Source organism: Hypanus sabinus, chromosome 20 (assembly GCF_030144855.1).
Source record: "Hypanus sabinus isolate sHypSab1 chromosome 20, sHypSab1.hap1, whole genome shotgun sequence".
In the NCBI taxonomy this organism is placed as follows: Eukaryota; Metazoa; Chordata; class Chondrichthyes; order Myliobatiformes; family Dasyatidae; genus Hypanus; species Hypanus sabinus.
This window is the reverse complement of record NC_082725.1, coordinates 51,458,752-51,475,616: the sequence shown is the minus strand read 5'-3', so window position 1 is coordinate 51,475,616 and position 16,865 is coordinate 51,458,752. Positions and strand designations below refer to the sequence as shown.

General features: G+C 37.2%; 2 protein-coding genes across 6 annotated transcripts in view; one reads left to right on the top strand and one right to left on the bottom strand.

Moving 5' to 3' along the window:
* Positions 1–16,865, top strand: part of LOC132378526 (uncharacterized) — a 377,364-nt gene that overhangs the window by 92,693 nt on the left and 267,806 nt on the right. The gene's annotated exons all lie outside the window — the stretch shown is intronic.
* The window catches only part of kif13a (kinesin family member 13A), a 240,130-nt gene that overhangs the window by 14,303 nt on the left and 208,962 nt on the right, over positions 1–16,865 (bottom strand). For all 5 annotated transcript variants that reach the window (XM_059945486.1, XM_059945482.1, XM_059945484.1 and 2 more), the window contains 6 exons: positions 15,828–15,920; positions 13,136–13,288; positions 12,152–12,229; positions 4,162–4,209; positions 2,194–2,305; positions 1,485–1,633 (listed from right to left, as the gene is read on the bottom strand). In XM_059945486.1, coding sequence (XP_059801469.1) covers positions 1,485–1,633; positions 2,194–2,305; positions 4,162–4,209; positions 12,152–12,229; positions 13,136–13,288; positions 15,828–15,920 — 633 coding nt within the window. The remainder of the gene's footprint in view (positions 1–1,484; positions 1,634–2,193; positions 2,306–4,161; positions 4,210–12,151; positions 12,230–13,135; positions 13,289–15,827; positions 15,921–16,865) is intronic.

Sequence of the window (16,865 nt, the reverse complement as noted above, 5' to 3'; positions counted from 1 at the left end):
TAGACATGATTTAAAGTACTTTTAAGTATGAACGTTTTTATGTAGTTTAAACTATTTTACACCTCATCTCCCCCACCCAAAGACTATACTGATCAATCTTTGGAAAATACTGCATTTAATAAAATTTTGTATTATTTTCTGAAATGTTGACTGAATTTCAGATAAGTCAGACATAATTTGTCTTTCTACAACTCAGTCAATTTTTTTTGCAAATTTATCCCTCTGTTTAGGTATGGTTTTTAATTATTTGTCTCTACAACAGTTCTGAGCAAGATACCCATTGGGTGCACAGAACATTGCAACTTAAAATGTGTAATGCATTTTGCATGAAAGATTACAGAGAATGATGTCAAAATTAATTTGTGTTTTCAACCAAAATTCATCATCATCATAAAGAACAGAGTCTTCATGGAATAAATATTTCAACAAAGAATCTGGGACATTCAGTACCTGAAGTAGGTAGAAAGGCCAACTGCCAAATTAAGATGAAGCTGTATAGATATTATAACTTCCCTGTGATTTGAAGCACTTTTCACTGCAAAAACTTGTTTTGCCAAACTAAGACCACAGAAGAATGCAGGTAGGTCATGAGAACACTCAATTTTCTTTAGTTTGGAAAGAATACAGTACAATATTCGATGGAATGTTTATCTTTTACTTTAGATCCTGGGGTCTTCCCAATACTTCCTTTCACTTCCCTACTCTTCCTTTGATTAATATTTTAAGACTCTTATTTATTGAGAACAATAATTTGGCTATTCAATTTATTAAGATTGATTGATTTTCCCAGTTCCCATTGCCCAGCACAACCCCATTTCCCCATACCCCTACAAGTTATTCTCCCTCACACTCTTCCATCAACCTCTCCTTTGATTCATTAGCTATGTATTTGCAACTTACAGAAACTAATTATGCTACCAGCATGTCTATGACCCGCAAAGAAACTGCTGACCCAGCAGAAACCTACATGGTCATGGGAACAAATATAAAAAGTCAAACAGTGCCCAAAATCAGGATGAAGTCTGGGCTACGGAAGGCAGCTGCTGTGCAACCATTCAGCCCTCAGGATTGTTATTGAATGAAAACTATCCTTTGAATTTCAAGTTGCTAAGCCTTAATTTTTAGAGTTAAAAGCAAATGAAACATTTAGAGAGTATCACCTGATAGAGGAGAAAAATCACTCCAAAGTAAACGTATTCTTGACTAATTCCCTTGCTTAAGTATTCATGGAAATGAATAAGTTTTGACCAAAAATAAACTGTTCATAGTAGCAAAATTATAAAGAATTTGCCAATATCAAAATGATTGTCATGGCCTCATCCATTCAATGTATAAATCCTTCTGTTACTTTACTTTCTAACATACTATGGTTCTTCATTTCAGTGTCATGTATTCAAGTCTAACCATATTAAAAAGAGGCTAGAAGTATAGATATTACATAGTTACAATGACTTTAATCACTTAGCTTAAATAGTATGACTTACCTCTTGAGCAAGAAGAGGTTTAGTTTCTAAAGGTTGTTTGTCTTTTCGTTCTTCTCGTACAGGCAGAAGTGATTTCAGAAATTTTGGAGGCTGAGCAGAAAATGCTTTGAGTGGACTACCCAGTGAGTGGTGACTCTCTGCTGCAGTACCTACAAGTGAAAATAAAGAAGGGACATCACTTCTACAGAATAGTGCAACAATTCCTGATCAGTATTACACAGAATTACCAAACGTAACAAACATCAACTCCCAGTTAGGTAAAAGGGAAGAGATTCACATTAAAGTTTCAAGAGCAGTGAGAGGCGAGTTTCCCTTCAGATGCTCTGGCTAGCTGAAGTTGAGGCTGTGAGGTATTTTGAAAGCAGAAGTTGAGGAACGGCTTGAATGAAAACCAGAAAGGCAGAAAGTACTAGAGTCGTCAATGAACAGCATGGTGTGAACACAAAACAAGTGGATGAGCTCAAAGATCTAGAAACAGATCTAGGGCTTTAAGAAAAAAGGCAAGATTGAGAATTTTAGCAACAAATGAAGTGAGATAGGTCAAATTTGGGAGCAACGCAACCAAGATGGAAATGACTGATGGCAATGTGCGATTTGAAACTGAAGTCAGTTTACTATCATTCAATTTTGAATGCATCAGCAAGGCCAGGTTTTTGTCATTTAACAACAGTATGATAACTTCGACTTTGTTGTTGACAGCTATAATTACCTCCAGTGTCTTTCATCCTACGTGGCGAATCTTTAAGCAACGTACTATACCAGGAACAGTCCTGTGAGTTCAATGAGCAATCAGAAATATCCTGATGACTTTCCGAACGACCCTAGAATCATTAAAAAATACAGTTTACAACATCTGATAGTTAATTACACTAAGTTTGTGCATTTGAATAGCTAGCAAATTAATATCATTTGCTGATCAGCTTGTTTGGAGGAAAAGGTAAACAGGTTAATTTTTCAAAACATAGAAATGGTACAAAGTGCCATTTTAGGCCATCACAGAAAAAGACAAAGGTTAAACAGCTTGTGGTGAGAAAATAAACTAATGCTCCTTTGGGATATAGACCTCAACACACCCTTGTCTGTGTCAAGGTGGCAAGCCTTTTTGAGACTTTTTGAAGCATTTTAACACTGGCTACTTAACTCCCAGTCTGATTCAGATTAGATAGTTTAGGCTCTATTGGTACAAGCTTCATTCAAGATTATTTGTTGTCATTCATTAGTACACAATTGTAGAGGAGAACAAAATAATTGCTACTCTAGATCCAATGCAGCATACTATTTAAAAAAAAACACAAGCATAAGAACATAATATTTTTTTAAATCACAATAAATATAACTCTGTGTGTGTGTATATACACACACACACACACACATATACACACACACAAATTGATACTAGGTACAGGAGTATCTGTACATAGGGTGACTCTGACAGGAAATAAAGTAGTGATGGTATGGAGTGTGGTGTGATGACCAAAGGGGTGGAAGTATTGATTTGCTTGGTAGTTTGGTGGTCCTGGCATTGATGTTGCATAGCCTCTTCCCTGTTGGGAGTGTGATAAACAGCCCATGAGCAGGGTGGGTCCCTTTGCGATATTGTTGGCCCTTTTCTGTATATATGACCTTGACTGCAGGTAGGCTGGCGCCAGTGATGCATTGGGCAATTCTAAGTACCTGTTGTAGAGCCTTCCTGTCGACTACAGTGCAGTTTCTGTACCACACAGTGAGGCAGCATATTAAGATGCTCTTAGCTGTGCATCTATAGGAGATTGTGCGTTGTACAGCTCTCTACAAAGTAAGTTATGAATAATGTTGCACAAGAAAATAAGAAATTTTACTCAAAATACGATTCACTTAAATTAGCCACAGCCTGCATTGGAATAAATTACTGAAAAGTCATGGGTTGGAGCTGAAGATTTAGGGAAAATTTGTAGGAATGATTTCATGTTAATTTTGAGTTAAATTTGTGTTTATTGCCATGATAGACACAAATGCGAATAAAACTTGGGCGGTTCTGATCAAATTAAATTACAAGATTCAGACATGGCCAGCACCATCACCTGTAAGACATACACACTGAAACTGCCTCAGTGTTAATTCTGTATGATCAGCCTGTGTGATTCACACAACTCAAAAAGAGGGACTGTCCATAATAGCTAATGGTGCTTCAACCATCACTGCATCTTAAAGTCTTTCAGTACTTTTACCTTCACAGCCCCCATCAAAGAAGCTACTCCAAATAATGAACGCAATATATCAGCAAAACCTTTTAAACATAAAATCCTCTTCACATTTAATAGAAAACCCTGGAATTTTATCACCTGATACATAAAGTGGTTACAGCAGTGATTTTTTGATTTGTCAACCAGGGAAACCCCAGAAACAATGTTCCTTTTTTTACCCCCAACGTTTATACTCTACATTGATTTCAGGGAATAATCTCTCACGAGGACTGGTATCTCTCAGGAGCATGGGTTGGGAATTGCTTATCAACCATACCTGATATTCAATTCAAAGAGAATGGAAAAGAAAAAGTATGCTTACTTCTGATTCTATGGAGAAAGTACTTCCACCCACCCATGGTATCAGCCACTTCAAGGCCTCCCCAACAAAACCAAATAATTTTAAATGCACTTATTACTCTCCAGTAAAGTGAACAAGCTTATTGGTAACACACCTTGCATTCATCTTCATATCCAGAGATATCTGTTCGACTATTGGATACCTGAAGAAACCAGAGATAAAATAATGCAGATTAACCAGAGGTTTTCAGATCCTACTTTGATTCCAGAATGTGAAGCTCAAACCGCAAACACTCAAAGCACAGTTGTGAAGTTTAGATATTATTTTTCATTACGCTTTCAACACTGTCACTCATTATGGCAAGCAGGTTAAAAATACGATCTTTAATTGATATAGCAGGTCAATGCGAGATGAAACAATAAGAAACAATGCAGTTTATGCAAGAAAGCCATCAAATAAACACATAGATATCTTCCAGCAAGGCATTCAAAAGAGCTTTGTACAATTTACATCTACTAATACTGTAGATGTCATTTCAACATATGTACCTGCAACTTCAGCTTTACAATTAATTAAACTCTATAAATACCAGAGTTGATAGTTGATAATTTATCAGGGAAATTAATACAGTATGCGTAGAGTGCTACCTGTTTCTCTTCAGAAAAGTAATCTGAAGGGAAAGGGATTGTGAAATAAGAAATCCAGGCATGCATCTTATGCAATGACCATCAACAGAGGAGCTATCCTTAGGGCCAGAGTAACCATCCCCATTATTGCCTTGCATCAACTACTTCTACGTTTCCTAAAATGATCACTTTTACATTGCCTGCACTTATTAAATGATGCTGTGTCAGTATTCAAAGCAGTGGTTAAAACAGAAATATGCCCACTGCAAATGACCTCAGTCATCAGGTTACTAGGCCACATTAGTCTACAAAAGTAAAAAGCAGTAAACTCTGTCGATTATTTAAAAAAATTCGGTATTCTGCTTGCCTTGTTTTCTCTTGGTTGTTGATTTCATTTACCTACTGTGATATACATGCATGCATGCTGATATCCAGTATTATTTTTCATACCTTTCAAAACAACACCTCCAGACCAAGGTTTGCAGAAGGTCTGCAAAGTCAGTCTCCTTTTACTTCCAATTGACCTCTGTTTTCATTTTCTTCACTGTTGTGAGAACTTTCAGCTGCAACTGGATCACTGAAGGCATTGTACGTGGGAGGGGAAATTAGGTTGGAGATGAGAGGATGCATTTTCCTATCAAGTGATATTATGATGTTAATTGATATTGTTACTAAAGAAATAGGGAGATTTCATTAGATGTTCCTTTTTATGTGGACAATTCTCCTGATGTTAGATTCAGATTATCAGTCAATCTAAAAAAGAGACTTCAAGATTTCTTCTAGGGAGAAGCTCCTGGGTGCAGAGTTGAGCTGATTATTTTCAGTTCTATTCTTCTTAGCAGATTATGGTTAATCACCATTATCAACAGGATACTTGGAGGGATGGATAATATTTTCACTTTGAAACTGATTATACTTGCATTGATTTTCTTTCGTAATGTGAAATTAGCCAGCTATGCATGTAGTAGTCTGTCAGCTAAGATCATGGAGCATCACAAAGAGCAGATAATTTCTTTATAGAGCATACTCATTCAAAAAAATTGCCACTAACATTATATCAGTCACAAAAAGCCTATGTTAAGTATTCAGCAGGGAGTTACAAGATTTCAAAATACAATTGTGAATCACAGTGGAGCGTAATTTAACAAACAAAATTACAAAACTCCATTTACTCTGCATTTCTTCTATCTCACCAAAGTCACTTATGCTGTTAAGTTAAATAGCCATTAACTCTTGCAATGTGCACCAATTTGCTTTCTTCAGCCTCATGATAGTTCATTATCAAACCATAATGTGTACTGAATATGAAATTTGAATGTGCTATTGTGGTGAAGTGGAAAATTCACATAGAAATCAGTTTTCTATTTTTCCTGATATGATCACAAGGCTCTTAATTATAGCCGTAATTTGATTTTATATTTGTTTGCTTTAACTAGGATACACAGTATATATTTTTGTCTTGAACAGATGCAAGTTACTTTGTACAAATGGTAAACAGCACAAGTTTCAGTATAGGATCAAGTTTCGGAAAAATTTCTGAATGTCAGCCAACTGTTACTTAGCCTCCAGTTATACATGGATCCTTTTGGCACCACAGTAAATGTACAAAACTTTTTTTGCCTTTGTAGAACCTTAATGGATGGGACTTCAGATCAACAATGGACAACACTAAGTTTACAAAACAATATTTGCTCCTACACGTTTCAGTTCCATATGAGTGAAGACATATAGAATTGCACTAAATCGAAAAATGTAGTGGGCAACTCCACCAGTTTATCCTTAAGCTACTAAATTTCAGATGATAATGAATTTAGCACTTGTTAATTCTAAACCGTAATGGCAGAACAAATGAAAATAGAAAGTCAATTAAATGTTAAAGTATCCACATTTGGCCAGTAAAATCTAGAGATTAACTCCAGTTGTTGAGTAAATTATTCATTATCTTGGAATTTCCTTCAAAGGCTAAGCCACTTGTGGGTTTGGCTGCTAGCTTCCCTTTGTTGAATGTTGATGTTTACTATTGATCTCCATTTGATTCTAGTTCCATGTCTCATTTTCTTAAAAAGTTAAAATCTTTTACTGGTATCTTAAGGCCCTGGTTTTCTTTAAGCAGGCATTTTTAATATCAAATATTTTTAGATTACTTAGTTAAACTAAGGAAACAATACAAGTGAAGCACAAGTTTATTGGGCCAAAGTGATAAAGGCAACTCAGTTACCCCAGGTAACAATAATTCATTTGTTCTGTTGCTCAAAACAGGGACCTGAAAGTTTCATTGCAGTCAACTTATTAATCAACATCCAGAGGTATATAACATATTTGTACACCATATCAACAGCTTCAATTAGTTTACAACTGGGACTCACCAATACTGAAAACAACAAAGTTGCTTAACAATTTTTGTTTATTTTCCTTTAGATATTGCTTTTTTAAGAAAATGTTGCCTCTTTTATTTTATTTATGGTTTATTTCTCAAAATGCTTAGAGCGAGAAAACAATGCTGCTGGCATGCTTGCTCTATAAGGTTGTTTCCGTGACTTGGAACTTAGCTTTATGGCCTTCCTGTCCACAGAGGTAACATGTACAGGACCTTTCACAGTTCAATGACTTGGCATTTTCATTGTCCAAGTTTGTTTTGAACTTTTTATCACTTTTGTTGGATCTCCTTGTATTATCTGGTGCTGGGCTGGCTTCTGGCCTTGCTATAACGTGCAGACTCTCCATTCTCTGAAGTCTCTCCATTTGATCCATTTGGTGCATTGCAAGTTGCTTCACTAATGTGGTAAGCTCCAGCAGGGCAGGGTCTTGCTCACATCTCGACTGTGATTCAGCAAATTTGAAAGTATCGCCTGAGTCTTTTTCACTAACCTGTTCAGGAGTTGGGTCACACACTTTGGGTGGTTTTCTGGACTGTCTGGAGAACCCCTTAATTTCACATGGTAGTTTTTGTTGCTCTGTGAATATTACTGACTTTTTATTAACAGCTGGAGGTTTCTGATCAATATTTTTGTCAAGTGGAGTATTTATAAATAGAGGCTTACTTTTGAAATCCTTATGTCCAGAAGACCTCTGTTTACCAGATTTAGTTTTAAATGTTTTTACCACTGCTGCCATAGAATAGGTGGTTTTGAATTCATTTGACCGTTCAAAGTTTCTGACAGAAACTGCAGAATCGAGTGAGAGTTGAGAGTGTCCATATTCCGCTCTAAGCTTCTCAAAAGCACCAGCAGGGCATTGGTCCTTCAATGGCAACTCAAGGACAAGCATTTTTGCCCTTCCCTCAAGATGGTGTAGCACAGCTGCAAACTGAAGTGTAGCAGGCACTTCATAAACATCCAGCATCTGATGCATATCCCTTATCCAATCTTCTACATCAATCCGACTGGCTGGATCGCCACCAAACTTCGGTAGACTCTGTAATTGGTTGGGTGTGACTGTGGAATGATGCAGAGCCAGTGGTAATGATTCAGACTGACATCTAGCAGGATAGGAATGGGACTGACTATCCTTTTCTTGCGACTTCCAATGTACTTCAGCTAAGTGACTGCTTACCTCCCTCGATTCAGCAAGCTTCATTTTCTAAGGAATAGATATGAGCAACAGATTTCAACTGTTTGACCACAGGCATCCAATATTTTTGGTTTCCGAGTTACATTAGCTAGTCCCTTCAGTGTTGAGGCAATTGAAAACACTTTAACAAAACACTACAAACTTTCTTCATTAAAATCAATTAAGTAGGTTTACTGCTGGCCTCTGCCCTCCCTTCACCTAGAAAGGGCACAAAAGCTACCTATTATTGGGTTGAATAAATACAACATACATGTGCACAAAAATATGTACTTCCCAATTTATAGATTAAAGAATAGTTGAAAAATAGTGTACTTTCAAATTTACATTAAAGGTTAAGAGCATTCACCATGTGGGTCATGATTTTATTACCCTCTTCTTGAATGCTTCTTGTGTTTAGATAAGTCAATGGATAACAAATTATAAGGAGACTCTTGAAGGTCTTAAACTTGTCATCACCAAGAATAATACAAAGGTATAAAAATAAAGAAATCTCAGTTTTTACACTATGCTCAAAAGTCTCGCATCAGAACTATAAATACAGTCTTCAGCAGGATGGAATCAAAGCAATTAATTCTAAAGCTCTTAGCTTGTGTCAGCAATGGTTTTAATCATAATTACATATGCAGTAATGAAAATATACATAATACTGCATTGAGAATCAAAAATGCAGATGATGGAAATCTGAAATAAAAACAGAAAATGCTGAAAACAGAAAAGAGGAACAATTAACTTTCTCCATTATGCTGCCTACTTGCTGAGCATTTCCAATTCCTTTTACTCATTTTAATTTATTGCATTCTTTATATGACATTGGTTCCTATTTTACAAACATTTTCTAGTTTTATCCTTCCGATATACAGCTGAATAAGCCTCAATTTCTTATCTTTTGCAGACCTAAGCAAAAAGATGAAATAACATATCAGGCCCAATTCAAATGCAGAAGCATGAAGGCTATTTTTAAAAACTTATAATTGACAGTCTATCACCTATGGGATTTGTTTATTTTTCTCAAGCTTTCAATTATGAATTATTTTTCACTTTCTCACCATGATTATTCCCAACTTTTAAAAAAAAGCTTGCTAGTTATTTCTTACAATAGCTGACAGATTGAAACAACGAGCCACTTTCAGCCCAAATTTAAGATCTCATGCTCAAATCTTGCAAAAGACTTACTTGAACATAAAACCATTCTGCACACTTAAAAAAAGTATCATTTAAAAATGTTCATGCAAGTTAACCACATTTACCAGCATGCAGCAACTGGGCAATTTGCAAACAGCTAAGCCTTGCATGAAAATATCCATAAAAGGAGAAAATATACAATTTTGAAATGAGAAATAAACTCCATCTGTGCAAGATATAATTCTATCATCCCTTGCCTTCTTACCCAACAATCCCAACCACTCTCATCCCAATTTATTTGAGGAATATATTTGTTCCTAACTCCTAATCTAAATCAGCAACTTGTCTACATGAGATATTTTGCTTCACCTGCACCACATGGATGCCAAACACTAAAATCTTTTAGTAAAATCCTCAAGTAGATATGTTGCAATTTGTACTTTTCCTCTCAGCTGCATTGTAAGTATAGAGAGGTGTATGCTGTTTGAAACTTGCAGGAACTCCCTGCAAAAGGCCAGGAGCCATTATGTGTGGGTCAGTGTGTTCCACATCTTCCTTTCTTCACACCACAAGGACAAGCAGGTCCTGTGTCCAGGGACACAAATGAGATGTGCAGAGCTGAAGGGACAAGTACCCTAATAAGGTTGCTGAACTACGAGAATGCAAGTGGTTTGATCTTTCTCTATTAATTTTCTTTAATACTTTTAGTTTCTTACATCTAAAAAAATAAAAAAAAACATTTATTTGAAATATTTCTAACATCTTAAATTATTTAGTTATTTCAACTGATAATTACAAATCATCTAAGAACAATATACCGTATTATAAAGTAACCTAGACCACAGATGAGAGTTAAGTGGCAGTATTCAAGACAAAAATTAAATAAAATGCAGGCAAATTTTTAAGGATGATTCACAGAAAAGGCCATCAGGCAGCCAGGGGACAATGCCTCAGGATTCACGGCTCGAGACTTGGTGATTATTTCTAATTAGTGAGGCTGTAAAATCACTACTGCATAAATAATACAGGGGATTTGTGGAGCTGAGTATAAGGATTACAACACATGCTAAATTTTCATATTTATTGCTGTGTTTACCTCTCTTCACTTTTGACCACTGTTGCTGATAAATGTGCTTACAGAAACCCAGTGTTGTCAGAAGCCTTGCAAACAAAATACTTCAGATGCTAGAAGTCTGAAATAAAAACAGAAAATGCTGAGCAGATTGGGCAGCATCTATTGTTGGGGTTCCCAAGCTGGGGTCCAGAGACCCTTGTCTAGCAGCAAAATTGATCCAAAATCAAGACAAAACAATTGCCGTCAGCCTGCGACCCCAGACAGAGTTATTATACTTGTATGACAGGTCCACAGCTCCAATGATTGGTCCAAAGAGTCGTATTCCCTATTCCAATTCTTTACTAGCAACTAGCAAGCACACAATTGAGCAGTATTGAGCATTATCTCAGAGGTCAGAAAAGATACGACCTCTGCTGGACCTACAAACTACCACGAAATAAGCAAGAATACAAAACTTATTCCCTTCACTATTACCACGCCCCCACGCATGTGACTAGTTATCATAATACACATAATGAATGAGCAACACAGAATACAACGCAGATAGAGAATGGATACATGGCGCCTACACCTGGTATTGGTCCATTGCATAATAAATGTTAGGAACTCCTATAGAGAAGAGATCAATAGATACTCAGGTTAGTGATCTCTTATCAGCACTCACTACCAGTTTCCTTTCTTAGTCCTGATAATGCTCATTGACTGTTCCTCGCCCACCTGCGTTTTACAGCATTTTCTATTTTATTTCATCAAAGCAGCAGCCTGGACATGCCTGTGCTGGTACTAACTCCTCATTCACAGCAACATTAGGACAAGTTCCTTCTTGGAACATGTGATGCATTTTAGAGGTTGCACTGCACGCATCTGTGGTCAAAGGTGTTACTTCCACATAGGATCACTTTGCAGAGTGACACTAAGCCTCCTGTGGACAAGGTCAGGTGACTGAACAGTTTTACATTGATCCACATCAGTTCTGTTGCCGAATACACAGATGCAACCATGCAACCTCTTAACCACTACTCATAAAGATTGCAAAGCTTTTCATTATTTAAGATCTCGCCAAAAATTATTCCAAATATTCAGCTGTCATTTTGGTATGATGACCACTTATATCAGAAGAAGAAAACCAAGCTAGTGGTCCATGTAGTGATTTAAAAAATATCATAATGAGCTACTGTGCAAAATCTGGTTGCATCTTGCATCAGATTTGAAGGCTTTCTCATCAACTGGATTCTCATCAAGGCAACAGTTAATGCACACATAGTTTATATATATATAGACACACACACACACCTCAAAGCACCTTGGTCCACAAATGAATGCCCAATATTACTCGAAAATTTTTTTTAAATGCAGGCAAATTTTGAAGATAATATTTTGGTGCAATGTACTGCAAAGAGAAACTTGGTACTATACCGTGTTGTCCACTTGAAGACAAATACTTTTAACACTTTCCCTCCCTTGACCTCTTCCCCACAATATTACATCACTTTTAAGCTTTTGCATATAAAACTTAGTTCAAGTAGACGGAACTTTGATCAAACCTGAATAAATTCCACATCTATATTGTTCTTTTGGTTCTGAGTCTTATGAAAAGTAAAGCTATTTCAACTAGTATATCGATTGTTAATAGCCGAGGGCATCGCAAAGTGCTTTACTAACAGTACCAAAAGCCATCCCGGTGCCCACTCTTGTACACATGATGATATATCTGTCTGTTGTTGACCTGCTTTACTTGTTGTGGTACATACATGTTGGACATTAGGTGTGCTGACACTCCTCTTCATGTACTTCCCTTTTGAAGAAAGTGCTTCTTTCACGGTAACTGCCTAATAAAGGGATTAACAAAAAGAGTCAGGTTAAAATGGGCATGACAAAGGAGAGCAGTCATGCCCAGCTTTAAATATAATTATTAGTAAATGAAAAAGCATTTACCTACAAAAGCTGAAACTCTTGGAAACAACTTACAACAAACCATATTGGAGTGCAAGATTCTTTTTAGTCAATTCCTCTAATGATCCAAATTTTGACAAATGCATAATCTTGTTATATTCAAGAACTATGTTAAAACATGCTTGAACTGTACAATAACATTGGAATGTTAAGCTATTTAGACTGTGACTGAAGTCACTTTTCACAATTATCAGAGATCAGATGCAAGGCCATTTTCACTAGGAACCTCACCCATCTCCCTTTCTAAATTCCTTCTGCATTCATTATCGTCAGTCTTCAGGTAACAAACAAATAGAAAAAATACTATTGATGTCTCATCAAAGTTACATGTCATATTTTACAGACTAATAAAGCAACAGGGACCATAGATATCACCCAAAAGCCACAACAACCAATGGCCCAGTGTTAAATTTCACATTGGGTCGTATCCTTCAGGGCATGAAACAGATATGCAAGGGACAGAGAACAGAAAACCTATGAAGACTACGAACTGTTTATTATATATCCTAACAATACATCAACTTTTTATGTTTGCACTGGCTGACCAACTAATAAATCATACCGTCTCTTTTTGATAATTACACTATATTCTTAAGATATTTTGCTAAATAAACTTCCCTTTAGACTTTGTGATACCTTAGCTAACTTGCAGACATCACTTTGTGACAAAATAGCTGAATTCTGAACAGTGTATAACATTCCTAAAACCATAAACATTTGCCGTGTGCTTGGGCAGACACTCAGAGCAGATGTTTGCCAGTGATCCGAATACAGAGTCTGACCTGTCGGAGTCGTTCCAAGCTCAGGATATTCTCGACCTCTAACACCCCTCTGGTGTACTTCTCAATGTAGGTTTCACCATCACCTGAACCATCATTTTCACTCTTAGCTGCCATTAGTGCCAGGGTCTCTCGATCTTCTGTCTCTTCTGAGGCCTGTAAGGAATAAGGGTACTTCATCAATGTTGTGAAAAATCCAAAAAGCAGACGAATCTTGAATTGTATGATGTTTTATAAATTCACTGTTCCATTTCAACATTTCAGGTGAAAATATGGTTTAATTACTTCTATGAAATGAAAGGTCATATGTTGAGTATCTGGTGTATCTGAATTAAGTTTGAAGTGCATTTATTATCTAAGTATATATACTACCTGAGCGAGGCACTTAACCACACATCACTTTGCAACGACACCAGTGCCAAGCTGTATTGGCCCTTGCCCTTCCCTTGGACAACATCGGTGGTGTGGAGAGGGGAGACTTGCAGCATGGGCAACTGCCGGTCTTCCACACAACCCTGCCCAGGCCTGCGCCCTGGAATCTTTCCAAGGCGCAAATCCATGGTCTCTCGAGACTAACGGATGCCTATTATTATGTATACTATACACAACCTTGAGATTTGCTTCCTTACAGGCAGCCATAAAACAAGGAAATCCAAAAAAATCCATTTAATAAGACCATCAAACACCCAATGTGCAGAAAAAAAAACAAACTGTGCAAACAATTAAAGTAAGGAAATAACATTCATAACTGAAATTCACAGAAGTGAGTCCACAGCCATGAAGCCAGTCATCACTGCAGAAGATCCAGAAGCCCCTGGTTGCAGGCCACAGCCTCAGTTCAGTGCAAAGTAGAGTAAACCCCGTGGAACAGCGAGCTGAACTGGTCTGTCCATCTCCTCCTGCCCCAACATCCTGACCATTTCAATCTGACCCAGCGCTTAAATCGGCCAAATGCCAAGTTGTTCCTCGCTCTTGGACTCGGGGGCCCAGGTCTTGCCACCTCAATCCAGCCCGTACCCGACCTTATCAGTCTGGCCTGTTATTGTTTACTTGGAAACAAGTAAAAGTACTACCTCCCCCTGAATGCTTGACAAACTATCTCCTTGGCTAAATGGTGGCGCGGTCAATTTTCACATGGAAAATTGCTAATAGCAGGAGAAATAAAAGGAAGGCCCAGGTATTGAAATAACTTCACTTTTAGGCATCAATTATGGTTTAAATCACATCTAGTTTCTTCTTTGGGTACAACAGAGCAGATAGAACAGCTGAAGATTCTCAGAATTAAAACCAAATCTGGAAGTTCCAAAATTAAATAGTCACTCAAGTGATTGTTTCCAATGATAAGACCACTGTTTGAAATACATTTTTCATCCAGATTCTCCTATTCCACATTGAGATTCTGAGCGTCCAGTGTTAGGTGTCTTCCAGGTCCATTATCTTTGCAGCCAGTGTTTATGGGCAACAGTGTCTACAGCAGGTAAGGCTACAGGGAAAACCAATCAGACACATGTTGACACTTAGATACACATCAGCCTTCAACAACACCACCAGTAGGAAATTTGACCTTCTCTTTCACTCCAGCTAAATGTGGTATTGCTATTTATATGCAGGCTGTTTGGAAGGCAAAAGCTATGGTGATAAAGGAGCAAAAATATATTGCTGGAACTCGGAGTGTAGCATGCAGTTTTGTTTTTCCAATCTATGGAAAAACATTCTCACCATGAAGGTAGCAAAACAAAGTATACCAGACCGAATTTTGGCATGGCAGGGAAGGTGCATGTCGAAAGATGAGGTTCATTGGAACTTAATGCTTTGGAATTTAAAAGGATAAAATGGGACCTCATTAATACCTATAAAACTCTTTCAGGACTTGATGGATTAGTTTCAGGGAGGATGTTCCTAATGGTGGGGTAGTTTGCAACCAGAGTTCATCTCGGATGCAGAGTCTGCCATTTTGAATGGAGATCAGAAACATTTCTTATTCCAAAAGGTAAAGAACCTGTAAGGTAAAGAACCTGTGCAATTCTCTGCCACAGAGGGCCATGGGGTCAAACTCATCAAACATATACAAGGAGGAGATTGATATCTTTTATTTTTTAATTAAAAGATCATCTGGGATCTTGAGAAAAAGCAGGTTCATGACATTTCTGTGGTTGATCAGCTATGATCATTTATGACTGATTGAGCAGATCAGAGCACTGAATGGCCGATTCGTTCCTGCAGCAAATTGCATGTTTCTGGGATTTTTTAGGTGCTAGCTCATACAAATTCTGTGTGGTACACAACCTTCTGAAGCATTTTAATTACAGTGAACAATTCAACAACTGAAAAGGAACCCTAGGTTTCCCGCTCATCTCATCTTTTTCCCATTTAACAAAAAAATCTGTCATTTCTCACTGATGCTATGAATTTAGTGCCAGTCTGCAAAGCAATAGACTTTTTTCCATTAAGGATTTACATGTCCTAGCTAACCATGACTAAATTTACCAAAACTGTTTCAAACTAAGCACAAAAGATAAAGAGTACCTCTTTAATTTGGAATTCAAATTTTCATCAAGCAAAAGCTTAACATTTTAACCCAACTTGTGTCTTAATTTTCACAAACCCAATACTTCTTTCTCAAAAGCCTATTCATCATGATTATCCGAATGAAGTAACCGGTATTCTTCATTATGATTGCCAGACACTGATTTACCTTGGGTATGTTGGAAACTATTTCATAGGTGACGCCACAAGAATGTAGAATGTACTTGTAGGACATTCTCCGCTTCAAACTCTGTGTAAAGCTCTGTAAAAGTAATTAGAAAAACAGTTTTGAATTATGAATATATTAAATTAATTTTCTCACTAAGATAAATTTAACAAGCAGTACAAAAATCATACAGAGAGATACTTTCATCAACTCTCTACTCTTTAAATGTTGGCTTTTCTATTTGGATCAGATGCATAACCATTGCTTTCTTTTTGTAATTGTTAACCACCTTTATGAACTCTAAACTTTAGTTAAAATTAACTCAGAAAAATATGAAGAATGGATTTATTATTGAAAAATGGGTCAGCCAGAGCATCAAGAAATACAAAGGGAGCTTAGTAATCTGTGATTAGTGGGCCATGTATCGATCTCTTAAAGACCCATCAACTACAATCACAGATCATAAGTATGATGCAATATCCACCTATACATTCAATCCAGATACAGTACTTTTACAGTCAATACCACTGGATTCACAGTGTACCTACTTTAACTAAACCTGTGTGGCAGCATTGTTAACTCTCAGCAGGGCCTGCTTTCTGTGGGAATTCTAACTGAGAAGTAGACAAAAGGTTCATTATCAACAAGTAATCTGAACTTCTACCCTTTCCCTCAGCACCCTTGAATTTCCTACCTGACATTTGTGCAGTAGGAGAGCAGTGTGCAAGGAAAAGATTCCCCCGCCCCATCCTACCCTCAATTATACAAAGGAAGGTAATGATCATGGACTAACCAGCAATGCACAATCCTGTCTTCAAATACCTAAAAAGACACCTGAATTTCAGCAGGAGGAGGCCAAGGCATAGCACTGGCATAAAGTTTCTTAAGAGTGAGCCAGGCAAGAATACGTATACTACTCCTCTCCATTCTGCCTCCTAACGTGCATTGGTTTTGGATTCCAAATGCAGAAACAGTAGACCTGCAGCACTAGTTTCAAATTAAACCAATTTCCGTGTGGGTGCAACCTAAAATGTGGCAGCT